Source organism: Ischnura elegans, chromosome 4, assembly GCF_921293095.1.
Source record: "Ischnura elegans chromosome 4, ioIscEleg1.1, whole genome shotgun sequence".
Taxonomy (NCBI): domain Eukaryota; kingdom Metazoa; phylum Arthropoda; class Insecta; order Odonata; family Coenagrionidae; genus Ischnura; species Ischnura elegans.
In genome coordinates this window covers 54,723,865-54,751,320 of record NC_060249.1, presented here as the reverse complement: position 1 = coordinate 54,751,320, position 27,456 = coordinate 54,723,865, and the positions used below count along the sequence as shown (strand labels likewise).

The following is a 27,456-nucleotide window of genomic DNA, read 5'->3' as shown; positions in this document are numbered from 1 at the left end:
GGCACCTCTTTTAGGTGCACTGGTGAGCCTGAGGAAGTGAACGAACGCAGAAATACCCCGTGGCACCATCCTGACCAGAGTTCTACCGGCGAGCCCATCCACAGAACCAACCATGGCTATAGCCGTGGTTTTATTAGTGTTTTCCGCTGCTTGCTTCCTTGGATCGATGGAATGCAGCTACTTGAGGGGATACCCCAAGGTGATTTATTCCGAGAGGCGTTGGATTGTGGTCTAGTGTTCGCTGTCACTGGCTGGTCAATGGCGCACTGGATAAACCGACTGCTCCTCGCTAGTGTCCTCCGCGGCTAGGTGTACCGCAGAACTTGGTTGCCATTCGCTGGCGAAGAGCTTGTGGACAGGATAGTGTATTGTGTACGACCGGTCAAAGGAGCTATATGGGAAATAGAGAACTTTCCCTCATCAGCCTCGTACTCCTGGTGTACTTTAACTTGCTATGACCGAGACCGACAAGTTTAATATTCCTCAGTCACAGCTCTCATATTGTGTACTAATAATAAAGCCATAATTAGAGTTTTTACTTGAGTGTCTTTATTGATTCAGATAGGGCTGGGACACTTCTTCCCTATTCGTTATCTAGAGTTAAGAGAAAGTTGAATTTTTCTCAATTATTAATGGTTACGCTGAGCCGCTTGAAGTTGTTGTAAACGCTCTTAGTTATAAAAAAAGTAGATGCTCTTCTCAATGCCTGAACTTCGAGTTTAGGTCAACTCATGCTCTTGTTAACGAGGTTAACTTGGCGAATTTTGGCGTGACTTTGTAGCTCAATATATACTGAAGAAAATCGTCTGCTAAATTACGGAAAAGTTAAACGGTGTTACTCGACTTCACGTAACTATTGCTGGACGAAGTTCAAATTTCTCTGAATAACATTCTAAAGCAAAGAAGGATCGCAATATCTATCGATAGTTCTAAAAACTATTGGCCGTCAATTAAAATTAATGTCATGATTAATATGTGCTCTGAGGGAAGATATATACATCAGTTTGGTGTGACTTTTAAATGGTCAAATCATGTTTATATGTTCTAGGGTTGAAGTTAGTTCAAATTTCGCTCAATCTCCTTTTCCTAACTGCTTTCTCTACGCGTGCTAGTTCCAGCAAATTCTACGGTATTCCAAAACTCCTCGTGTGTATTCTCCAGTGTTTAAGAAGCCCGCATTAATGCGAAGTCGTTCTGGTACGCCATTGACGAGTAGTTATTTGATTTGTGAGCGGTGAAACCAACTGAATTTGCTTTTCACAGCGTCTGCACGAGCTGATGAGCGACGAGGAGCACAGGTACTACTTTGGGGAGCTACAACCGAGAGGTGGTTTCGTGCCGGACTATGAAGTCATCCTGCTGGGGAGACCACTGGTTGTGTTAGCAGATAGCGAAGACGGGAATGGGGAGGAAGAAGAACTACTCTATGACTTCGACGCCTTGGGCAGGTCAGAAAGTTTCTCTTCAAAGAATAGCATTAAGGCTCCCGGGTACATCGGCCACTTTCGAGTTGTGGATCTTTCCCCCCACCCCTCAAAAACTCGGCCTAGTGGCTAGCGAGCCTAGCCGACTAGCAAGTGACCTTGGTCTCGAGGCAGGGAACATAGGGGGGCAGTGCTTAGGGAAGGGAGGGGAGGCGATGTGGAGGGGATGGGGTTTAGATGACTGAAATTTTGGGAACCTTCTCGCTCGGGTTTGCGACTGTTGAACAGCCGAGTGTCACCGTGCTCAGCCTCTGCGCCGCATGGAAGTAGACGAATCTCAAGGCAACACGGTGGTCTTCGAGATTGGGAAATGGATATTATTTACGGAAGTGTAGAGCACAGAGATTGGTGAGATTTCGTCTCCAAAAACCCGGAAGTATTCAAAAAAATTTTAATAATTGATTTGGTTACTAATTAAAGCAATCTCATGTAGTAGCGAGAAAATCCGGCAAGTGAGAATTGAAAGGTACAGTTTTATTATTCCTTGACATTTTTTGAGAATATCGTTTGTTCTTCATGGTGTTTCAACCCGTCAAAATGTTTTAGAGATTTCGTTTTCAATGAAAAACGTAACTCCCGATACATAAAAATATTAATTTCTTAGTTTTTCCAATTTAAGTATTTCTGGAAGACGGTAAAATGTTTTTAACTTCTCGTCCATGAGGTTTTCCCATAAAGCCTTGTCCATCTAATTTTTTTCTTAAATCCACGTGGAGTACAAAAGAAAAATATACAATGCGTTTATATATTATTTCGTATATTTCGTGGAGTATTCTGTTTCCCCTGGATTTCAAAGAAACTTTTGATCTTCGCTTCAGATAAATATTTCCTTATCGGATTTCACAGTAATCATCAAGTGTAGAATCTCGGGAGGAAATTTCTTCTTCCTGAAGGCTGCAACTGGACGTTAGGGATGACGAAGGCGCATGCTATGGTATTTTAGGCACTTATAAAAATTTCATAAATATAATCCGTACAAAAATGTGTCCAAATTTATATATAATTACTAAAGTAACCTACCGATTAAGGTAGGTTTGTAATGAGTATTTACTAAACATTCTGGCTGTACTTCCTCCTATCATGGATTTCCTCTTCAATTCACTATGAAATTCCTTTCCATCAAATCTCTTATTTCCTTTCTATCTCTCACTTACCCAACATTCTTTCCTGTAACACAGTTTTCTCGCCTCCCTTGCTATGTCCTACACTTCGTCGTTCTTCTTCGTCTCCGTCCGCTTCACTTTCTCCGTTCTTGTCCATTTACTTTTATCTTGTGTCTCAATCGTAGCTCGTGAATCTTTACGAACCGCATAAATAATAAATTGACCAATTTATTTTTATTTATCCGTGGAATTATCATTAAAAGCACATTTCAAATAAATTAGGATGAAGTAGGAATCCCATTTAGGTCTTGCCTGTAGGATACCTCAAGACAAATGACAATACGAATTGAAAAAATTAGTAAGCTGAGACCAGATACGAAACATAATAAATGCTCGAAAAAATAGCAATTTTTGTTAAATCTCAGCCTGCCGTGCAAAAAAAAATATATTGAGCATTAAACGCACTATCAACAAATTAATTTATTTGGATTTTCTACAATAAGTTACCACTTATTTAATCTTTAAAAAATATGTTAAACTATTTGATCCTCTTATAATTTCTGACCATCAAGAAAACAATTTCGTCTTACATAGATAAATGAGCGTTTGAACGGAAAAATTACGCGTCGGCAAAATATAAATTTTTATAGATTTAAATTTAATGCATTGGTTTCAGCTTCTTCTTTAGGTTTATATCCTCGTATGGGGTAGAAAATTTTGAATACTTAGAAAAGGTAATGATGACGTAAAGGGAGAACTGTAAATCTACAAATATAGGGAAGGACGGTTCAAATTATATTTTATAGCAATCAATCTATTGCTTTTTGGAGAATCAGCACCCATTTGCTCGAACTTTAATACCCCTCCCCAGAAGGTTATCAAGTAGTTTAATTATGATTGTACTAACACATTATTAATTGTTTTAATAAATTTTGGGTAACATCATAGAGTAAGTATATATTCTTACTCTATGGTAACATTTACTTCGGAGGGAGTAAAGCGTTGCGTGGATAATTTTATATTTCCTGGAAATTTGGTTAACTTAATTATGACTTTAGTCTTCTTGTGAGTAATCCTCATGCCATATTCATCGCATTTCTTGAGTAATGCATCCACTATACTCTTCAGCCCTCTCGCTGACTGGCTAATCAACGCCTGATCGTCCGTGAACCTTACTGATTTTACATCATTCCTCCCACTTTTACTTCAGTTCCCACCTCATCCCACGCTTCTCTTGCCACCACCTCAGCATATACTCCAGAAAACAATGGAGATAGTGAACAGTCTTGCCTAGTAAGGCAAGACTGTTCACTATCTACAAGGCTACTCGGGCAAAGCTTGCCCTCCCAGTTTCTCCGTCCGCTATCTTCACTTGCGCAGTATTGGCCAAATGAAGATTACAAATGAGTCGCCTATCCCTCCAATTGACGCCTATTTTCTTGAGAATATCCATAATTTTGTCCAGTCCACTCTATGAAATACTTTTTCAAAATCCACGAATAAGGCAAACACAACCTGATTATAGCTTAGGTTCCTCTTCACGAGCGATCTCATAACCGCAATAGCATCTTTACATACCGAAGAAAGATCTGAGGTTTTCCCGGCGTATGATGTTGTTGAAGTTTATTCGGGATTGCCACCGGATAAGGTTCTCCATCTCTGCCGACGTTTCGATGGCCGAGTCGTCCATCGTCATCAGGGCTTGATGACGATGGACGACCCGGCCATCGAAACGTCGGCAGAGATGGAGAACCTTATCCGGTGGCAATCCCGAATAAACTTCAACAACATCTTTACTTACCTTTTCTGAATACAAACTGATCTTCGCCCAAGTAATCGATAGTCCTTTTCTCTATTCTTCTCTTTAATATTCTCATTACCACTTTGCCTTATTTTCCATTGTCGCGAAATCAGGGAGACGATGGTCATATCAGGGAGAGCTCCCTTGATTTCCATGTCTTAGAAGCGGCCTCTTCCTTGGCTCAAGATTATGCCACACCACTGCTTCTTCTACATGTTAAATCTTTCCTGCCTGTTTCCGATGCCATGCAGATCCTCCTCTTTCCCCATCCATCTACTCTGAACTTCGATTTGCTCAGTTAGCATTCTTCCATTTTTAGCATTAATTTTTGACATGGCTTGTCCTCTTTTGCCGCCAGATAGCGACTTCACCTTGACGTACAACGCGTTTACCTCTCGTTACTTCTGAATCTTTTCCATTTCCTCGCAGTGTCTCTCCTTGTTTTCCACCAATTCTTTCTCCCTTCTTAGTTTCTCACCGTAATAGATGATTATTTTTACTTAGAATTTTCCCTGTACTGTGTCTACGTTCTTCCACTTCCTTATCACCACCATTTCTTTTTTAATTTCCTTCGTTATCCAAGTTTTCTTTGTCATACGAATCTCCAGAGATTTCTAGTAATCTATCCTCACATTCCCATTAAAGTTTCAACGTTCTATTTCCTCACCTTTATTATTTTACGAGTCTTTTGAATATTAGGTTTCGTTTCGTTCACCTTAGGGAGAATGCGATATATTTTTCGCCATTCCTTTACATCTGTTATACTATTATGTGGTCTTTCTGATGTATCTCCGTATCCCTTGGACTCTTCCTGGTGGACTTTTGCACTTTAGGATAATTGGACTAGGTCTTTGTGACGAATAACTTGTTTCTCCTACAATATTTTTTTGATTTCTCTTCCCGCTCGTTTCGCGTTTCCTAACCCAAAATCTCCTATTTCCCAGCCCTTCCTCCCTCCCCGACTGAGGCGTTATACTTCCCCATCATTACTTGGTTTTTTTAAACCAGGCATTTCACTTATTATTACCTCGTCTACTTCTATCTCCATACGAATGATAGCGGACTTGTAGACTTGAACTGCTACTAAGTCGGTGGGTCGTTCCTCAAACTCTACAACCAGAATCCATACCGCTTACCGGATTTACCGTTGTCTTACTCAGCTTCCCAATTAATACTGAAGCTACTTTTGAAGTTAAATTTTCTCTCTACCATAACATATATCCACCACAATATTTATGTTGGATGGGAGGTGGCATAAATTCTACCAGCACCATATGGGCAATTTCTGCGTCAGATTTTGTTTTGTTGGTTTGCGGAGTATCTTCTAGATCTGTATTTGTAGCATCTCTGGAGTCACTGTTAATATTATCAATTTGTTCATTACCATATATTACAATGATGCTCGCTGTGAGATATATAAAAATGTTGAGTTATCAGTGCCAGCAATAAAATAAGTTTCGGACAAGGGTGCTATACCACTTCACCAATGCTTTCTTCATGAAAAAAATATGCTTTCTTTTCTTTGCTTTTCACTCTTATATCATATTTTTTCATATGTTAATGCAATTTGCATGGCGCTACTCTGTAAAGAAAACTTTTAAATCCCTTTTCAAATGCAATTCCCGGCAGAAGTCTTTCTGGTAAAAACTAACGAAGCATAACATATATATCGCAAAAAATTAATTTTATAATTTTTTTTACTATTTTACTTTTATAAAATGCTACAGATAAATTGACTAATAAGTATCGATGCACGACGGACTCAATCATTTTGGCTACTTTCAGGCGGTGTATCGTTGGAGGACGTTGTTGCCAATGTTAGAATGGGCGTGAATGTTCACATAATCTATTCACGCATGAAAAGTAAATTGATAAAATTGTTAAAAAGTTATTTTATTGGTGAATATGTTCCTTTGTTCTTCGGGAGATTCTGGAGACGATTACTTATTCAACCAAAGCTTTCAGTTCGAGACGTGAGTAAAAAAAATATAGCGTTAAAAAAGATGCTTTTTGCGGCGTATTTACTGCAAATATTGGCTTCGCAGGTAAATCGACGAAATTGTGTATGGGAAGGTGCACATGTTTTATTAATAATAATAGCGTATAAATAAAATTCTAGAGTAAGGAAGGGCTGCCAGAGGTGGAAGACCAAGTGGCAACATCAATGAACACACAAACATCAAGTCAGTCTTCCGCCGCCTACGACCTAAGGCCCAGTGATGTGAACGAGCGGTTCAATAGTTTCCAATAGTAGTAATAACCAAGGGTCTAAGGATTGACGAGAGACGAATAGGACAGTGGGAAGATGAGAATCAAATTATCTCATTTTTATGCTGCAAAATATGCGGTGTTGCGTGGATTGCGATGACGCGAGTGCGGAATTCTTTCCTCATTCGTGCATCCTGTTACCTCTTTAAAAAATTATGGATCCCTGAATCAATTAAATAGTGTGCGATATGATATTCTGTTTAAGTTTAAAATGATGAGAGACCCAAAACTAGTCCTAAAATATTTTATCTATTTTTAAGTTTCCAAAAAACGACACTCATTCCACAGAAAAATTAGACCATTACCCTGTATGTAGGAATTACGAATTCGAAAATGCTGCCATATCTTTTGCATTATAACTTACTCATCTAAGTTTCCGTCTCAATTGATCAAATAGACAAAAAAGAAGCAAAGAAAAATTCTATTTTAGGGACCGTAGAGTGCAAGCGTGGGTTGTAAGAGACCGATGTCTTACATATTTTCCTGGCAATTGACAAATGCATGCACCGCAGAATTAGCATTTTTTATTACAATTACCAATTTAGAATTAGCAAGTTTTTTATGAATTAAGCAAACATGTTTCCATGCATCATGCATAGTACAAGTTGTCCATGAGTTCTTGACTTGCACGTTATAAAAAACTTCAATTACAAAAAATTGAAAATTTCGGTGATAGAACACACGGATGTAAATCTGCACGCTGGTACACGATGCGTAATCTATGACGTGACTCGAGCTATCAAGAATTATATTTGTTACATAATTTTAGGCATTTAAACTAATGAATTTCTTAAAAATAAACATTCGAGACTCATAAATATAAAGCTAATCTTTCATTTTTAGCAGAATTAATGTAATTGATCTTATTTTTCGTATAAAATTATGGCAAGGAAGATTGCACCGATGAGAGGAAACTTTTAATCTCGAAATGAACTGATGTATCAGAGTAAAATGCAGTACTGAAGCGGATATAAACTGACCAGGGTCATTTGTAGCAATCCTCCTCGCTGAGAATAAACCGGCATTACCGATAGCAAATGTACGAAGTATATCTCCTCGCATGCAATGTGGGAAATGCATCTTGGTTGTATTGATATGTTTTTTTTGTAATTACATCGGAACAAAAGATTCAGGGAAAAATCATCATGGTAAGACAGTATTTTGGCAATAAGGTCATGTACTGTTAAATAGTACGTGGCGTTCTGCGCTCCTACCGTGAAACAATTCATGTCCTTGAGCGTGTTGTTGGACAAGATTAACATTCGGCTCCGAAGATCGCATCACACATACAAGAGCGACCCTCACGCGGCAAAGAGCAATGACACAGCATTCTCTCCCGCCATACCCGGCAGCTCGGCGGCTGCCGGCGAACTGAAGGCAAGAGACTCCATGCAAGCGTTGTCCCCTTCCACTGCCACGATGAGACTCGCTCAGTGGCTGAGGGCGATGTGAACGGGAGAATGTCGCCGCCGTGGAGAGCGCAAAAATAGCGTGCAAAGGTTCGCATAGATTGATTTATTGCCGCTTCTATGAGGACTGCATTAAAATGGTATGGATTAATATGAAGATAAAGGATTAAAGTTTATAAAGACTGTAAAAAATTTTGGGTTCCGTCATTATACACGCCGTAGCAGGTAGCCAATTTTACCGAATTTCGTGTTTTTCCGTGGTCAATATTGCAGCGTGAAAAACGAGAAATGAAAAATTACGATAATCTTTTCAAATATCGACCTTTCTTCTTCGTAAATATGCATTCAAATGTTATGTGCATAGAATAACAGAGGCGTCAGACGAATCTGCCCAGACGTCTGCAGCGTAGTTTTTGGACTAGGTATCCGGGAGCCTTAATATGGGTGTTATAGAAGGAATCTACAATACTTCAAGAGATGGTAGGGAAGAAAATTTAAAGCATTTTTTGTCCAGAAACATGGGGTTGAAAACTTCTTAGTTACAGAGCAATGGCAACGCAAATATTTTTTTGGATGAACTTTGCAGTTACCAATGAAAACGATTTTTCTTGAACACTTAATTTATATGCTCCAGATTTTTAAGAACATTTTAAAAATTATGGATCGAGTAGGACGTTACCTACACGTATGGCGAAGCAACTTTGACGTAGTGATTCAAGCTTCAGTTTTTCATAAACAAGCCTTCATCACATTTTCCGATCTTGATGATGAATTGGCTGGTGAATATTTCACCGCTATCATATCTTCCACTTTCAGATCTTTTAAATCCTGCCAATGGAGGACTATTCATTGATTTTATTTGGGAAACGTCAAATGCCACACTCGTCACGCTTTCTTAGAATATCACTGTTCTCGCTTGAAATGCCTCCGAAACTTCGAAACGAGGTAAATGCTTTTTCTTTGAAAACTCAAACTTTTGTCCTCCTATAAATGCTCCACCCTCAGTTATTTGGACTTTCCGCGTATGTTTTATTGCATTGAAAAAATACACAAATCTCTATAAGCTTCCATAGCTCGTATATTTTCGAAATGCATGTAGATTACACATGTTAAATACGTTTCGTTCTAATAAGTTTTGATAGTAATTAGCCGAAAAGACACGAAGCTGCAACTATTCTTACCTCCCCTGATTATTTCTTCACCGTGAATGATCCTGTTTTTGATATGAGTTAGCGTTGATTAAGTCATTATTTTAATAACTTCAGTCGTTTAAAAAATTCAGCACTTACTTTTTCTTGAGTCATCTGCATAGATTATTTTGATGTTCAGGATGTCTCCTTTATAAAGTGAAAAAAAAATATATAATTTCGGATTCGAACCTTCTCAGAACTTCACCGCAACTACCGCGCACAGTATAGACCTAATCGGCCGCGGAGCGACGTATTGGTAAGATATAAACGGTGAGTCCAGATATGAATCTAAAGAAAGCCATAAATCACGGAGCCCGAAAGAAAACACTCAGACGGCTCAAATTGTGTGTGGACGTGAGTTAACCCAGTACATTCCATCCGCTAATCTTAATTCTGATTGGGCTTACGTTCCTGCAGTTTGACTCCAGCTTCGGTTGCTAGGTCGCGTCCACCTGCGTCCTCGTCGGCTCTTGGTGGCATACGAGTGAGGGATGCAGGTCGCTTTATGTGCCAGCCTCACAAGTTTTCACGACCCGGCTCCATCAGTTAAGTGGGACTATGGGGTGTCTACATACTTTTGAAAACAATAGTACCAGCCATGTGCTTGTCCTGGGCGCCATTTTACCGCGGTACCCCTCTGCTTTTAATTTCCCCCAATGCCTAATAGTCGATAGCAACCTATGTAGAAATGAAAGTGAAGGAGTTTTCATATCCGATGATTTTTCGAAGAAATACATTTCGATCAAATTAATTGTCATCTTAAAAAAAATGATTTCATTGGCGGCCATAAGGGCAAGAGAGTTTGATTGAGGAGTCATCAAATGGGGCTGCGAGCAAGGATGAAAAGAAATCAAAGGTTTTCAACGCTAATATTTTTTAAGATGCGTTTCCAGTCCTTCGTGATGAGAAGCTAGCATTGCAACCATCTCCTATCTGGTTCTCTAGCTGATACTTTGTACCATATTTCATTCCTTAAAGAACTTAAGTACTTAGAGGATAATTATGTTAACGAGCCCCTAGTATGTATTTTATTTTTTTCCCTAAATGCCGTTACTACTTGTAACTTTAGTAGGGTGAATTTTCACAGGGTATAAGGGAATAAAATCGAAAATTATTCAGTCATACTGAGACTTCTGATACCCAAAACAACACCATAGCGATTAGTAAGAGTGCTTTAATACATTTAATGATTTATTTAATGAGAATTTAATGTTATTTTGCCATCTATAAGATATATAATTGATTTTCTTTCTCTATTTTGTTTATCTAGGAAAATTTCTTTGCGGCTAAGACAAAACAAGAATCTCCTATCACCGAATTTCAAAGTGGTCAAAAATGATGAAGATGGATTGGAAAATTTTGATTATGAGCGAGGTATGCCAAGTTGTCATTATTTACACCGTGACCATCACTCTACAGCAGCCATAAGCTTATGTCAGGAAAACTTTGTGGTGAGTTATATTTTACAATTCGGACGTTATTCAATATGATGTATCACATGAACTTTATTCCTCTGAAATTCTAGGATTAGGGAAGCTTCATAAAAATACTTAAACTAAATAAATGTTCCCATTATCAATAGCTTGATTTTTTTTTCTTTTTTCAGATACGTATATACTTATTCTAATTGGAGTGGTACATATTGTTTGACGTTCTACTATGTTAACAACAGCCCTTTGAATATAATTCGCCTAATTATTCAGTGTATTATTGTAGAAGTATGCTTAAGGAGCATGTGGCCAAATCATCAATTTTAAAGAATAATGTATTTTCAGAATGGCTTTGTGGTGTTGAGAAATGAAACACTGGAGATTCATCCACTTGCGCCTCGTTTACATCCTTTCCTTGATTTGGGAGATGAAGAGAGGAAAGATCACGAGGGGAGAGACCTCACTCCTCATATAATAAGACGTGCTCCTCTGGACATTGTGGAAGGAGCTCTTGCCAGTGATGCTGGTGAGTATTCCTCTCAATTTGTCAAATTTGACGGCACAATTCTAGTTCACGAAGTATTTGTAAAGGGTTCCTATTGCTGTAATGATCATACAAGAGGAGACTCAGAGGTTTACTTCATCATAATTTTTCTGTATAGCACTCTTATAGTTGGAATTCTTCCTCATAATGATTATTAAGTACAACCATTCCGAGTCAGTATATTAGTATGTCAGCTTTAAGAAGTTGTAATGTAGGTACCCTTGAGATCTTTTTTATGAGATGAGCTTTTTAACGCCATCTTTTGAACGTCTGATATTCAAGAATAACTTGTGGTCCAGAACTTCCCTTTTTATCTCTCTTGAGGCGAATCAGACCCTGTTCTTCTTTTGTTGATGGCTTTGGTAGAGCAAGACTTGAAATAGAAGTCAAATATCTGAGGGGTATATGTGCTTCACATGAATGAAAGTGCAGCTTGAAGACACTAAACACCTGGGGCTGTCCCTGCCATAACAATGCTCCAGCTCCTGCAGCCTATCCTTTAAAAAATATATACACAGTCGCTTATAAAAGGTTCCTCATTTACTTTTTTCATGGGACCCCTTTCTGTGAGATTTCTTTTTCTCTCACATGGGTATAAAGGGATGTAATTGAAAACATTTTTAAGCAATCATCTCGGTGAAAGCAATTGAAGATGGATGTTCAACCCACCAAAAATAAATAGCTCTAAACATTTCTCGCTCATTGGAAATAGAGGTTGTATCATATATCAGGGTTAATGCAGAATGCTCTGAAGATTCAAAGCAAAAAAATTCAATTCAGCATTTAGAAAAATATTGTTTCTGCTTAGTAATATTGAAATCTCTCCTAGAATGTACATGTCTGCTCATTTTTTTTCTTGTAACTTGAGATACAGTTTGACTTCAATTAGACAAACTACCTCAGGACGTAAACTATGCTTAAAGTTACAGAAGTAAAGAGATGAATAAAACACTTTGGATGTCATTTGTCTATTTGGGACAGCATTTTTCTTTGATACCTCAAAAATACTGACTGAAGATTGAAGTTTTATCCTTTTTTGATAAATTCCATATTTAAAAAATATCTGTTAAATATATTTGATACAATTAAAACTTAATAGTAAGAAATTTCTGCTGTGGTTTTAGTCCTGTATTCATTTGCATCCATGTGTATCCTGAATATCATATGAGCGGATGTGAAGCAGAGAATTTAGCATTCTTGTTAAAGGACAGTGATTTTACAATTTAATGAGACTCAGAGGAGTTCCCTATAAAACCTCTCTTTTTATAGATGTATTCAACGGTGCTCGGCGAGATGTTGTGGAACATAATGATACAATGATAAATGAAGAGCAAACTTAGTGCATGTCCACAGTAATTTTATTTGGTACGACGCGTTTCAGCGACCTTACCTCGCTATCATCAGGTACAAAATGCCATAATTTCATCAAGAAGTCATATATATATACAATCATGCAAATGGGAGGGGTATATTTATGAGTCGGCGGAAGTGGGAGAGGGGTTAGGGGGTAAAGGATGGGGGAAGGGGGTGGGGAGGTGGTTGGGATACTTAAGGATTTGGGGTTCGGTTGAAGGTTTGAGAGGGGGGAGGGCTAACAGCTCAAACCTTCAACCGAACCCCAAATCCTTACGTATCCCAACCACCTCCCCACCCCCTTCCCCCATCCTTTACCCCCCAACCCCTCTCCCACTTCTGCCGACTCATAAATATACCCCTCCCATTTGCATGATTGTATATATATATGACTTCTTGATGAAAATATGGCATTTTGTACCTGATGATAGCGAAGTAAGGTCGCTGAAACGCGTCGTACCAAATAAAATTACTGTGGACATGCACTAAGTTTGCTCTTCATTTATCATTGTCTCTTTTTATATGTTATCTCTCATTAGCTTCTTGTCTGCTAAATCTCATTATATAAGACATTCATTTTGGCAAATAATTGTTGGTATGTACTTCTTTCATAATTCTACCATTGACAGGAAGTATGTAAACTAAATCCTTAAGTTAGGATCTAGGTACTCTGGGTACTGCCTCATTGAGCTCTTTTTCTTTATAATATTTCTCTCCTGACTACAAGTGGATTCCTATTTTTCTGTTATTGATGTGTAGTGAGATTGATATTTTTGTTTTCCAGTTAACTTCATTGAAACCATTGAATCAGATGATGAAGCAGCAAGAGAGGTAAGTACTAAAAAATATATTATTTCAGATGAAAGATCTTCTGTCAAGGTAAAGTGAGTTTTCAAAATTTATTTTTTAGGATGATATATTTCACAACAATATGAGGATGAAGAGAAGAGTACGAAGGGCCTCAAATAAATTGGACAAGTACACTATGGAAACAGCTGTATTTTTTGATCAAGCTGGTTATAAAATGTTTTCACCTTTCATGGGCAATGATGACAAGCAGATAATTGATATGCTGTTGGCATACATGAATGGGGTAAGTAATCTGATTTAACCTTAAGAAAAGCCTGAATGCATATGCATAAAGTACAACTTCAACTACCCCACCATATAAAAAGATACCCTCAAATGGATGATTATAAATGACAGATAATCCATTTTTGGTCATTTTATTTGCAATTTTAACTTTGGTCCCAGGATCATTCTTTCTCTTAATATGTCCCTCCCATTCCATTAAAAAACTAGTTGCTTTGAGGAGAAGAAGGGTGGAGTCGTAAAAATGGAGGAGATTAGGAAAGGAGGAGTCGGGAAGCATCCTAGGAAAAGGCTAGGGAGGTGATGGGATAGCAAAATCACCAAGCATTCATCAAGTATTTGGACTTAAGCTATGTGAGATATGGGACCCTTAAAAAGTCCAGATATTATCTAACAGTTTCACCCATGATTTGCTAGGTATTTATAGAGTTAAGCTGAAATATAATGAAGAAGTTAATTGATAGTGAAATAATAAATATTTACCTTGAATTTTTTATGATTTCTCATTATATTACTAATGCATAAGGCCAATGTTCACCTAGATAACTTTTTTTTTCTCTAAGGAAGTGAGGGCCCTAAGTTATAGTGTTAGTATCTATATATATTAAGTTTGTAGCATGTCAGTCTGTCTACGTTGAACATAAACTTCATGGCCCCCTGCCTCACAGCCACGATGGCAAGTGTTGAGAATGGCAGGAAGTGAATTTGTGGATTGGAGTCAAAGTGGTCTGCTTGCATTGAATGTGAAAGTAAAATGCAGTCTGCCAATGAAAGATAGAGCAATGCTTGGGCAACAGACATTCACCACATCACAGCGGCAGCAAGATAATTAGTGGCTGGAGTCCAAGTCGTCTGGTGGCATTTAATGAAAATGAAAAATTCTCACCCGTAGGTATGATTAAAGAGATGAGTAACTTTGTACTTGCATGACATGATGCATGCTTTTGAAAATACATCGCATAGTTTGCGTTCTATGCAGAATCTCTGCACACGCATTTTATACTTGGTCCCAGAGGTGTGGCCCAACATTGCGTAAAGTTATGGGCAAAAAAACATGCAAAAACAGACCAAAAACAGCCTGCCCACAAAACGGGAGATGTACAACGGGAGTGGCAAGCCACAATCAATTCCCGTCTCCCCACAGCAGTAGTTCAAGTTTGCAAAACTCTTGCAAAGGAGAGCCTAGCACTGCATTACCACAATTAATTCCATGTCCCTCAAACTCCCTATGACCATTTCTCACAATTGGGTCATGATTCTCATGATTAGGCATTGACAAGCAACAAGTTAACAGTCAGTAGCCCAGCAATGTCAACCTGAGTGCAGTGCATGTGGGTGGGTCACTGCTAGTCTTATGTATAAATCCTGTACTGTTACTGGGCATAAATATAGATAAAATATCTTAATTTTTCCAGCTATTACAGCAGTATTACCTAATATCAATAAGCTTAGTAGTTTTAACTGGTGCAATTTCGGTATTAGTACAATATGCTACCACTTATGCCTCCGAGGCAAACTTCAGCCTAAGTTTACCAAACATGGTGCTAATGTCTCCAGTCTGCACTGTGCTATAGACAGGACCGGCCCTAGCAGATGCGGGGCTAGGGGCGAACCTTCAGTGCGGGGCCCTTCACTTAAAATATTAAACTCTATATCTACAAACTCGAGCATTTTGAATCCCTACCACTCTCTGGCTAAGTATGTGTTCCCCTCCCAAATTCAGACTTCGTAATTATGCCGTTATGATACCATCACGCAGTTGGGCCCCCCAAAGCGGTCGCCCCGGTCGCCCCGCCCTAAGGCCGGCCCTGGCTATAGACATTGAAGGTTGTGCTTTCTGACCCAGTGTCTAAGAGAAAAACCTAACGGCAATGAACATTTTTCCAAAGCACTGCATGTAACAAGTGACTTTGTACTCAGTGACGTGCATGGGAGAATGCATACACTAAAAATTTGCCATGAAAGAATTATCTGACTTACCTGGCTCACAATCAAGACATGTAGGTTTGAATCTCGGTGGAACTGAATGAAATTTTCATAGCAAATTTTACCTTAATGGTGATATGGTGTATGCATGACCCCTAAGTAGCCCATGTCAACAGGCATGTAATAAGAGCTTTATTGCATTGAATGAACCCCTTCCTCCTTGTTACCCGCTGTAGGTGTTTTGAATGCTACCCCTACCTAATGGATAATTTGGTTGATGCATGACTCCAAACCCATGAGTGTATCATGGTCATGGTTCTGATATGTTTATCTTTAATCTTTTCAATACTATTTCTGTGTATTCACAGAATTTGTATTCATGTTGATTGTTATCACTTTCAGTGAGGGCTTGAATACCAGAAAATTTAGTCAATAGCCAAACTGCAGCATTCCAACAAAGTTTATACATAAATAAATTCCTGGAAAACAAGTAAAGATTATTTGTCAGTTATTTTTTCAGGTAATTTTGGGGGGATTTTTTTATCCTGTTTATTTTTTTCTTTTTAGATTCAAGCTTTATATCGCCATCCCAGCCTGGGGCCAAAATCTTTGGATATAGTGATAGTGCTACTTGAATTAATGACTCGTCAACCCTCAGCAGTTCCATTGGATGGTGAAAGAGGAAGTTTGCTGGATAATTTCTGTGCATATGCATCTCGAAGAAATCCCAAGGGTGACACAAATCCAGATCATTGGGATATTGGCCTTCTAGTTTCTGGGTACGCCACATGTTTCGTTATCAGTGTTTTAGCCTTAGATTTTTACCTTTTGTGTATAATTTTCAGAACTAAGCTTATGTTTTCTAAGCTTGTTTTTAAATTAAGAACTCTGTGCTCATTGGACTTTAAAGAGCATCTGTTTAACTCTTTCAGGTTGGATTTCTATGCCATTGAAGGAGGAAGAAAGAGTGGTGTCACTATGGGTAATGTCTTTCAAATATTTTTCAACTAATAGGTTTGCTTAATATACTATATAGCCCTTGGACTTTCCAATAATTCATTCTTTAAATACTCAGCTCACGATGTTTTTCATTGAATGTTCATATGGTGATTTTAAAGTGAAATAAGAGTCGTAAATTATGCAAAAGCGTGAAATATGATTAACTTATTAATCATATTTTTTTAATCAGGCTTGGCAACAGTTGGTGGCATATGCTCCGATAAATACAACTGTGTCATTGGAGAGCTAGGCACAACTAATTCTTTCGGTAAACCGTACCCATCCGCTGGCTTTACTGCAGTCTATGTTATGGCCCATGAAATCGGACACAAGTAAGTCATATCCTAAAAGTTTCTATAAATTTCCTTCTTCTTTGGTATAAACAACATGCACATGAAATATCTTTTTTCATTACATATGTGTAAGGTTGTCATGGACATACTCTAAAATCAAGAGCACACTTTTTTATCAAGGCCATTAATACAAACTTCAAACTCCTATTCTTAGCCACATCGTTATCTAGAAATAAGACAAGAGTTAATAGTGAAATTTCACACAGTCTCTTTGAAAATACTCTTTTAATCAATTTCAAACCCTGGATAATGGCTATAATGCACTCCGCTTTACCCAGATAATTTTTTGATGAAATTTTACCAGTGATAAATAGCAAACAAATTTTAATCATACATTATTACATATTTAAAAGTAATTTTTATTTGGTTTTCCTTCTATTTTAAAATTGAAAGAAAATTTATGAATAATTTTCAAAGGAAAACCTCTTATGTTTGTGTCACTGAATTGGTGAGACATTCAAATACATACTGAAATTATTTCTTAATGCAAATCAAAATGTATAATATGGAGAGGGTTAATGTATTTTGTGTGTTTACTTACTTAGTTTTAAACTTTTATCTCTGAAGCCTGGGAATGCACCATGACAGCACTCAAAATTCCTGCCCAAAGGAAGGATATGTTATGTCTCCCTCCAGAGGAACGCAAGGGGAAACTACATGGTCTACCTGCAGTGCGGATGTGATGGCCAATCTCGGGTAACTGTCATTTGAATGGAGGAATTGAGAACCATTTTTATGCTCTTACTTTATTTTTTATGATAAGAACTCTCGGTTCAAACCGTACACTTACATACAAACCATAGACTTTGAATATAGTCACCTATAGTGATGGTGTGACCCTTTTGTTAGAATAGTGTAAGGATTGATAAAATATCCCTCAGAGATGCCGTAAAACTCACCATTTTGAACCATTAATCTTAAAATTCCGCAATTTATTAATCTCGCACCTACCGCTTATCCTGGTGGGTATTCCATACCCCCACACACCCTGGTATTAGTTGCACCTAAACCCCCCCAGCCTTAATTCATAGCTGTGCCCCTGGCACACGGTACACAACAATGTGATTCTTGCACTGTGAGACTTCAAAGAGTCAATAGCTTTGGGGATGAGGGGTAGATAAATGAATGGAGGAGACAAATTATGTAAATGGAATGTTGAGTTTGAAAAGTGGCCCTAAATATATATCCTGAAAAGTAATGGAATTTTCACTTTTAAATATTCTAAAATAGGTATGGAACCTGTAGATTAGAACAGGATGCTAAATGAGTGAGGGGAATTATGGAGGAGAGTCACACAGAGTCCTTCTGCCGGTGATATCATGGCAAAATTAGCAGTTCCGGAACGCACTTGTAGTGCAATATCTACAACGATTCAAACAAGCAATTCACCCAACCACCAATTTTTTCGGAAAATATAGAACAAAGAAACAAAAAAAAAAATTATTTTGTTACTAATGTAAATAATAGAAATTTTGTGGCACCAAAATTGACAAAGGCATTATTTGACTATTATATCTATCTTAACGTTTGCACAATGCCCATCACTAGTAATATTCATGGGTGCTAAGGTAGATGACGAAAGTTTCACATTTTATCGTTCAACTTGCAAGGAGGAAGGTAATAAATCTGAGTTAAGGAAGATTTTGGGTCACATGTTTATTCACCTTTGCTGCTGACTACATGAAGCTGCATGTCAGGAGTACAGTGGTGGGGGACAGTGGCGCAGCGAGGGGGGGGTTTTGGGGGATAAAATCCCCCCCCCCAGAGCTCAGAGAAATTTTTAAGTTAAATCCATTTTACTAAATTGGATTGATATTACTAATAGAATAGTGAAAGGATTAATAAGATATCCTTCAGAAAGCCGTAAACATCACCATTTTGAACCATTTATCTTAAAATTTGGCAATTTATTAATCTCGCACCTGCCGCTTATCATGGTGGGTATTCCATACCCCACACACCCCGGTATTAGTAGCACTTAAACCCCTCCCCACCCTTAATTCCTGGCTGCGCCCCTGGTGGGGGAGGATATTGAAAAGCGAGGGAGGGTGCAATCATATACTAGGTGCATTACAGCAATCAAAAATACATCACTCAAGGGAGGAAATTTCTGCCAACAAGGTTTTTGACTTGATAAATCCAAACCTGGATGTTCCAATTGTAAGTTATGTTACTTGTTGTACTACCAAGCTACATATCAGTTGCACTATCCTTAGTGAAGAAAAGACTTTGGACTGAGGAAATATTACCAACCAACTACACAGAGGTAAGCTTCTGCAAAGGTTTATGTACCATAAATGACACTAATACTATATTACTCTTTTATACTCTTTTATTCATTAATCAACCACCACCTGTCAGAGGTCTCTACCCTAGGTGCCTGGCAGGGGCAAATGTATAGGAAGCCTAACGCAGGTCATCCAACCCTTCAGTCTTTATCAGGCAAGAGATGATAACTATGAATATGTAATTGGAAAAGCTGTTTACCACTATGCATTGCAGCAATATTGAGGATTTAAATTGGATTGAGAGAGAACAAGTGCTGACTAGGCTCCTCCAAACTTGTCGGAGGGGAAGATTGGGGTACAGGAATGGGAAGGATGGATGAATACATCTGTTGTCCCACTATTGGCATGGGCGATAATAATATCCCGAAATTTTTAAATTTCACTTTTTTAAAATAAAAGTATATCATAAGGTGTGCTTATTTGAAATTACTAAACGTGATTTTGATCACTAAACTTAACATTGGTCTTACCTCCTCTCCCAATTTTTTTATTTATGTATTCACCATTGATTACTGACAACAAGTGTATATTTGTAGCAGTGCTTTGAGTTTATACATCAAGTTTGAAAAGTTAATTTCCTATTTGATTCATTATATTTTCCTTGTATTAATTTATCACTCTTTATAAATTTGAAATCGGAAAAGGTGGATGTTATCTCAAAATTTTGCCTCTTGTTTATTTCTGTATATATGTGATAAGTAGGTTTATGGAGAGTGAGCTGCAGCAGAAGAGTTCACCATGGTTGAAGGCAGCTTTACTTTTACCTAAAATAATGAATCTTACAAATGGATGCGCACTACATGTTTATTTCATGGAGGCATTTCCTTAATTAGACATAAAATCTGTTTTTAGGTGGGCTAAATGTCTGAATGACCTTCCAACAAAAGCTATGACCCCTGATCTTGACCATGATGGAAGATTCAACGGAAACCCAGGTGCAATTTGGGGATCTAGGAAGCAGTGCCAGTTTCTGCTGAGAGATAGAGATGCTACTGTACAGACTAATAATTTGGAGGTGCGAACTTTATTAGAGATTAGAAACAAAATGCATCAATGAAACAACATGCAGCAATGAAAATTTTATGCTCACGTTCTTGTATTCGAGTGCTGTCAGTTTAATTTTTCCAGTATTGTCACTGGAATTGTTGTTGCTAATTCCTCAAAATTTTTACATCCAGGAAATATGTCAAAACCTGAAGTGTAAGACACCACATCGCTCTGGATTTTATTATGCTGGCCCAGCTCTGGAGGGAACTGTCTGTGGAAATGGAAAGGTGTGTATTTGAATGACAACTTATCAATCTATTGGTCTTCTTCTTAAGTCTTGATGTGTTAAATAAAGGTTTTTAGGAATGTCATCATTAGCTGAAATCTATAGCACCTAGTTACTGTTGTTTATTCACACTTTAGTGATAACATAGAAGCACGTGATATGAGAAATCACTTTATTTGGCAGGAATTACACCATTACACACAAGAACATGAGCACATGTGCGGGGGAGAAAAAACAACTACCAGAGGGCACCACCATACGGGCTCATACCAAAACAAAAAAAATGGTGTGGGGTATTTTGTTTCAGCGGTAACTTCAAGCATCACAATAGTTACTCCTACAGCCCCATTGGATTGTTTTTTCCCTTCTGCGACACATTTCTCACAAAATGCAACTCTTCAACTTCTCTGAATTTGGGTTCAAATTTTCTCTACTCCAAAATACATTCAAAATCTGATATGAAATTTGCTCTATGCAGACTGCACACATTAGAGGGAGGGGGTCTGCTGAAGATGCATACATTATATTATCTTAATTTGTGCTATCGTCTCAAATATTTTAGGATACAGAGCAAAAAAAATATTTCTCTGTATCTAAAATTTAAAAGTGTTACATCTGTATTTTCTCAGGTGTTAAAATCTCTGTATTTGAAGTACTGGCATATATTTATTGAAAATAGTGTATGTACCTTATGTAATCTGAATTTTTAAGATGATGGCTTAGCTCCTGATTGAGTAAATATGCCTCAAGAAAGACAAAATATTCCCAGTTTTGTCAAAGTGTGTATTGATTGACAAAAAGGTTTCCTCATTTAGCCGATCTTGCATTATTGAATACATTTCATAGAGCGAGCAACTTTGTATGCTGCCACACACTCAGTTGCAAAGTTATGTACACCAAGGATGAAAATCGTCATAAAAGAATCATTTGGCTTAGCCAGGATTCGAATCCAGATCTCCAGATGGCCAGTCAGGTTTGCTACCAGTTACACCACCAAGCCATCTATCTTCTTCCAAAGCAAATTTAAGACTGGATTATCCGAACAAAGTGTTGACGTCACTCAAGTCCACACTGTGGCAAAGGAGACAGAGGTGGTGCTTATTGAGCCACTTTCGGGGAAGAAACCCCTCTTATGTTAGTCACTGTTCTGTGACAGATATTTTCCAAAGCCCTGCTTAGAACAAGACAGTGGCTTAGTGAGCACCACCTCTGTCTGCTGTGTCGCAGTGTGGACTTGAGGCATCAACATCTTGTTTGGTTAGTGCAGTCTTGAGATTCATTCACCTTGGAAAAAGACGACTTGACCTAGTTCATCTTTTTTTTAGTTTTGTATATACAAATCTTTGTGAGAGATGTCAAATATGAATACCTGATTTTTGTGGATATCTATACTTTGTGGTTTCATTTTTAGGCATGCCAAGGTGGTAATTGTTTGAAGGCAAAAGCTTCAGCGAAACCAATAAAGCCAATGAAAGGTGGTTGGAGCGATTGGAAGTCCTCTGGTTGTTCCTCAGGATGCATTGAGAAGTCCAAAGGTGTAGTATGGAATTCTTGATTTTATATTTTTGATGAATTGGTTGTTGGAGGTGATGTATAAACCTCTCATCGCATTGACCATGCCATGTTTATATTGCGATGCTAACTGATAGAGTTATATCCACGTTGGCGATGGTTGGAGGAAGTCTCACTCACAATGTATTATCGAGTTTGATTGACAGAAGAACTGCTCTTTTATGGCCTGCAGTCTCTGTCCATATATAGCGCTTTTCCCATGCTTCAAATTTGCAGGTTCAAAGGTATTTCAAAATTGGCGGCCTTCCTAGAGGCCTAGGGCAGCAACCTCAACAAGGTGGCAGACCCTAATAGTAGGGCCCCAATCTTTAACATCCACCACAGTTGTCTCATGCACTCTGTATGATTTGAAGTACTCTTTGAAGCAGCACTCAAGAAAGGCCAGGTTGCTTACATACATGCTTATTTTTCAATTTAGAAAAGGTTTATTCAGTCTCAATCTAACACTATGACATAGAAACTTTTCAACAGAGCTAGGATGCCTACCCTGACATTTTCACTGCATTTGATAGATGCTGAGGACATTATTCTTTATTTATGTTTTTGTAGGCAAATAAGGAAAGTGCCATGTGGCTTAAACTTTGAATTTTGCTGTTTTTGAAGCAAAAAAAATTGATTTCCACACTCAGCAGGACAAAGGCAATGGCACTGTATTTTTGGTGTTAATTAAAGACTCAATTTGATTTAAATGCATGTTTGGTTATCTTGATACAGGAAATGCTAAAATAGTAGAAGAGAGAAGTTGGACGGTGCATGAAATGTTGTGGTCAAAATGAATGCTCCTGTGTTCCAGTGCTAAAATTTGTTCATAGGAGCCTGCTGAGGCCAGATATAGAATAAAATTGGCTAATCATTCTGTATTTTTTAAATGCACTTTGTATCCCTTTCCTCCTGACCCATATTGATAGGATGACATAATTTTTTAATCTCAGAGCTCAGTTAAAAGATTTCCCCTGACAAGATTGTGATATTTATTGCTAGGAATCATTATGCATTCTATATTGTCAAAGTTTTTATACTTAATTATGTACTAAGTACTATGGGTACGAAAGCTGTTGGAATGAACTGAACTTTAAATTGGTAAATTTAGCACCTCAACTTATTGATGAAAAGCTTATCATCTGAATCCATTCTTATCTGAAAGTTCCATAATTTGGCTTGTCTCAATATAATTGTACAATAAGAAAAAATATTCTTAATAGTCTCTCCATCCAAGAAATGCTCAATATTGTGGAAACATATTTTCAGGATTTCAAGAACGGTACAGAACTTGTGACAACCCTAAACCAGTAAATTCTGATGATGGTTGCGATGGCCCAAGTTTTGATGTAGCAACTTGCAAGGATGATAAGGTTAGTTTTAAGGTTTTCGCAGCGATTAGATGCACTATTATAATCCATTTTCGGGTGTACGTCTGCATGCTTAATATTTGTCTCAACGTTTCATTCCACTTACTGGGAACGTCGTCAGGAAAACGTTGAGACAAATATTAAGCACTCAGACGTACACCCGAAAATGGATTATAATAGTGATGATAAGGTTAGTTACTTGTATTACTTACTTTTATAAGTTCAGGTGTTTGTAATAGCTGTATAGCTCATAGAAAATTAAGTTAACTAATTAAGTATTGATTGGTATATAAATATGCTTGTGTGAAAATGAAGGTGCCTATTTCACCATAAATATATATGTAGTGATAGCTCCTATTTATCTCCATTGGAAGTACCCATCTTCATGCATGATAGAGTGAATTAACTAGTGATAGATTGTACCCAATGAATTAGTGGTGTGCTGCAGATTCAGAATAAAGAATCAGAGCTTGTATTTTTGTTCCTGGAAATTTTAAGTTAAACAGAAATGGTATATTGGGAGCTTTTTGCCCACCTTAAATAGGGATGGACATAAGTTCTTGTATTGTGGAAGGATTTATTCATTACCTGCCTTCTGCAATGCCTTGGTGGTATGCAATATCTCCGAGCAGTAATGCATCAGAGATCTGACATATGTGTACAAGTGGTTTTTAGATATTCGGCAATTATTTTTAAACATTGCTTCATAAGCAAGGGTACCAAAACTTTTATTGGAGAGTCCCCTTACAATTTTACCTGCTCTCCCAATTTTTCAGAAATTTTGGAAGTGTCACTACTTGTATTAATGGTAAAATAGGCACCTTCATTTTCACACCAGCATGAATCAATGGTAAATTAGTTAACATAATTACTACAATACAGATCTAAATTGGATAACTATACCAAAAAATCTCTCTTAATCTTTAGCTCTGCAAGAAGGGCAGCCGAATGCCTGTTGTGGAACATGCATCTCGAAGGTGCAAGAAGTTCAGTGAACTCCTGAAAACGTTGGATCCTGAGGGAAAAGGACTACAAGCTCCCTATGAAGAAGGTTTGTAAATAGAGGTTAATAATAATTAAAGCAAGTTTTAATATCCTTGGAAGTGTTTATCTTTAGGCATTTGTACTCAACTTGATTGAGTGTATCAATTCATTAAATTATCATTCTCATTTCAACAGGACGGCTGTGGATGTCGTGCGCTATTTTTTGCCGTCGGAAAGACACAGGATCATATTACACTCCTAGACTAGATCTGAATGATTTGGGAGTGAATCCATACTTTCCTGATGGGACTTGGTGTCACAATGATGGGAAATCAGATTATTTCTGTATTAACCATCACTGTTTACCTGAAGTAAGTACATATATCCCATGTTGTCTTTGAGTAAATTTTTGATAGCCCTATTATAAAATTATTCATAATACAGTTGAGGACCTCAAATCCAGAATCCCGAAACCCGGAATACCCGAAATCCAGAACATTTGAAAATTCCTCTGTATAGTGTTTTGACTTGCCACCTCGTGGCACCACTCTCCAAGCCTTGTTCTGGGATGAGTAGGAAGTTAGCACACACTATGGACATACGCTAAGAACCTTGTCAGGGACACATAAGGATATCAAATATCAAGTACAAGAGCCTGAGCACATGTATTAATTAATTAATTTACTAAATATGCTATGAAGACCAGAAATCCAGAAAAACCAGAAATCCAGAAGCCCTTCGGTCCCAAGCTTTCTGGATTTGAGGTCCTCAACTGTATTATGTATTAGTCCATCTTTGTCTTGCCATTGAATTAAATTGCATTGACTTGTTATTCTTTGAAAACATTTGAGATGTTTTTATTATTTAGTACCTACTTGAAATCTCAATGACTAGAAAAAGTTTTCATGCTGCCATAGAAGCTGAGTATTTTGTGTTCAAGCTATATAGCCATTAATGCAAACTCCAATTATTATCACTCTGCATTGATGCCCTTCAAATCAAGCGGAAATCAGATAGGAGCTAGTTATATGGAAAAAAATATTTTATACTCTGAAATCTTTTACATGGAAGTGAATAATTTTGGACTGCTCCTCAAATACTGTTAGTGAAATCTCATATAGGAGTGGAGTAAAAAAGAAATTATCAGGAAGTTATAGGTTAATAATTAAATGCAATTCTTGTGTGATATGATAAGCATCACTGCAGTGATGCTTATCAAATGTCATGTTATTTTTCTCAAGTCTTCATCGGAGGAAGTATTTTTTGTGATGCTATTTACCTAATCATCTATCCAAAGTTACAATAGGCCATGAGAATGTGAAACATCAAATTGCATTCAGCAAACAAGGGTTCTGATTTTGAAGTCATGCTCTGGGAACAGGGGTGGTCTGGGGTGATTGGGGGCCCTTGGTTGGAGCTTGTATTGGGGCCCTCATTACCAGAGGATTGGGGGGTCCTCCCCTGGAAAATTTTATGGAAATTGCATGCCCAGAAATGTATTTTGACCTTATTCTGGCCCTTAAAAACTGGATAAAAGTGAATGAAAAATATCAATTTTGTAAGAAAAGAAGAAGAGTTAGAATTTCACAGCTTATAAAAATGTATAATATATTTTGGTTCTATCATCTATTTAGTTAATTTGTTTCTTGAAACTGCTCTGAAATAAAAAAACCTCTGAAATAACCTTTTCAAAATAACCCTTTCAAAAAAGCATCAGATTCTCTGTTTTCTTCTAATACCTTATTTTTATCTTATATATAATCTTTTTACACAAAGTATGTTGTAGATAAAGCAACTTATGAAAAAGTAGAATTTTGTAATTGCAAAAAAAATTTGGTTCAAGTAATTTGAGTTTTATTTCATTGCACCATTCATATATGCTAGATGTGAGTGTTGCAGGGGCCCCCTATGCTTGGGCCCTTGGCGATATCCGGCCAACCAACCTGGCCAGACCACCCCTTTCTGGGAAACAGGGTTCAGGGAACTTTTACTGAGCTTATGAAACATTATTTAGATAATGGTGTACGTTGATGCATGATCACTCTCTTTTTGTTTATTACCTACCTGAGTCTACTCTTGTCAGCCTATTCACTGATTTCTCACATTTTATCAAAGAGGCGCACAATAATTTCATTCATATCTAAAATATTCAGGCTACATAATTAGCATCTATCTTTATGTTGCTGAATTGTTTCCTACAAATGCAAAATTTGACTCACTGGATGAGGTAAAATTTGTGGTTATGTTATGATAATTTTGTTGAAGAAGTTCTATTCAGTGAATGAGTTGATATAACCTGTGGGAAAGCAGAACCTGCATGTATGTGCCTTTCCAAGCCTATTTTCCCTATGACTGGATTTCCTTTTGGAAATATTCTGACCAGAACTTTCGCCTGGGCAAGAGTATGTCATTTGTCACCACCAAGTTGGCAAAGGAGGATGAGGACTCATTACTGCCAGCCCAAAATGCTGCAGGAAATCTCAATTCCACTGATGAGGGTCATAGCAACCAACTTCTTCAATACCTAAGCCTTGGACCAGATGGGAAGCCACTACTGACAGCTCTACTTCCAGAAAAAACCAAGCATCCATCTGATGACTGGGTTGAAGACAAGGACTACAGGGAAATTCCTAAGGAATCTCTTGATTATTTCTTAACTGAAGAAGAATATAATTAACTTGTTTTAACATTTTTACAACTCTGCAAAATTCAATAATTTTGAATTTACAATTTGCTAGTACATTTTTATACTTTTTTATTTTTATATGTATTAAGAATGTAATGTCATTGCTTTTATATCAGCCATACTTGTGACATTAAGGCATGCTTTTTTGTAAGATATCACTTTGAATTGAGAACATTAATCTATTCTTTTTTAAGTCACTGCTTGTTGTTATAGTTCTATCTATTTGATTCAGAATTGAATGATAAATATTTAGAAAGATCAATTGCAAGTTTCCCTCTCTGTTCACTGGATTTTTTCGTCTATTACCAATGAAATGAAAATGACTCATAACAATGATGAAATTTTTCTCATT

General features: G+C 37.5%; 1 protein-coding gene across 1 annotated transcript; it reads left to right on the top strand.

Annotated features, from left to right (window-relative positions):
* On the top strand, positions 1-27,456 carry LOC124156866 (A disintegrin and metalloproteinase with thrombospondin motifs adt-1-like). The gene is made up of 17 exons (XM_046531357.1): positions 1-199; positions 1,264-1,448; positions 10,526-10,706; positions 11,031-11,211; positions 13,367-13,413; positions 13,493-13,675; positions 16,168-16,379; positions 16,533-16,582; positions 16,790-16,931; positions 17,520-17,648; positions 20,093-20,255; positions 20,419-20,514; positions 21,925-22,048; positions 23,334-23,437; positions 24,362-24,485; positions 24,614-24,789; positions 26,802-27,456. Exons 1-17 carry the CDS (start codon positions 113-115, stop codon positions 27,093-27,095), a joined length of 2,478 nt encoding a protein of 825 aa, XP_046387313.1. The 5' UTR covers positions 1-112; the 3' UTR covers positions 27,096-27,456.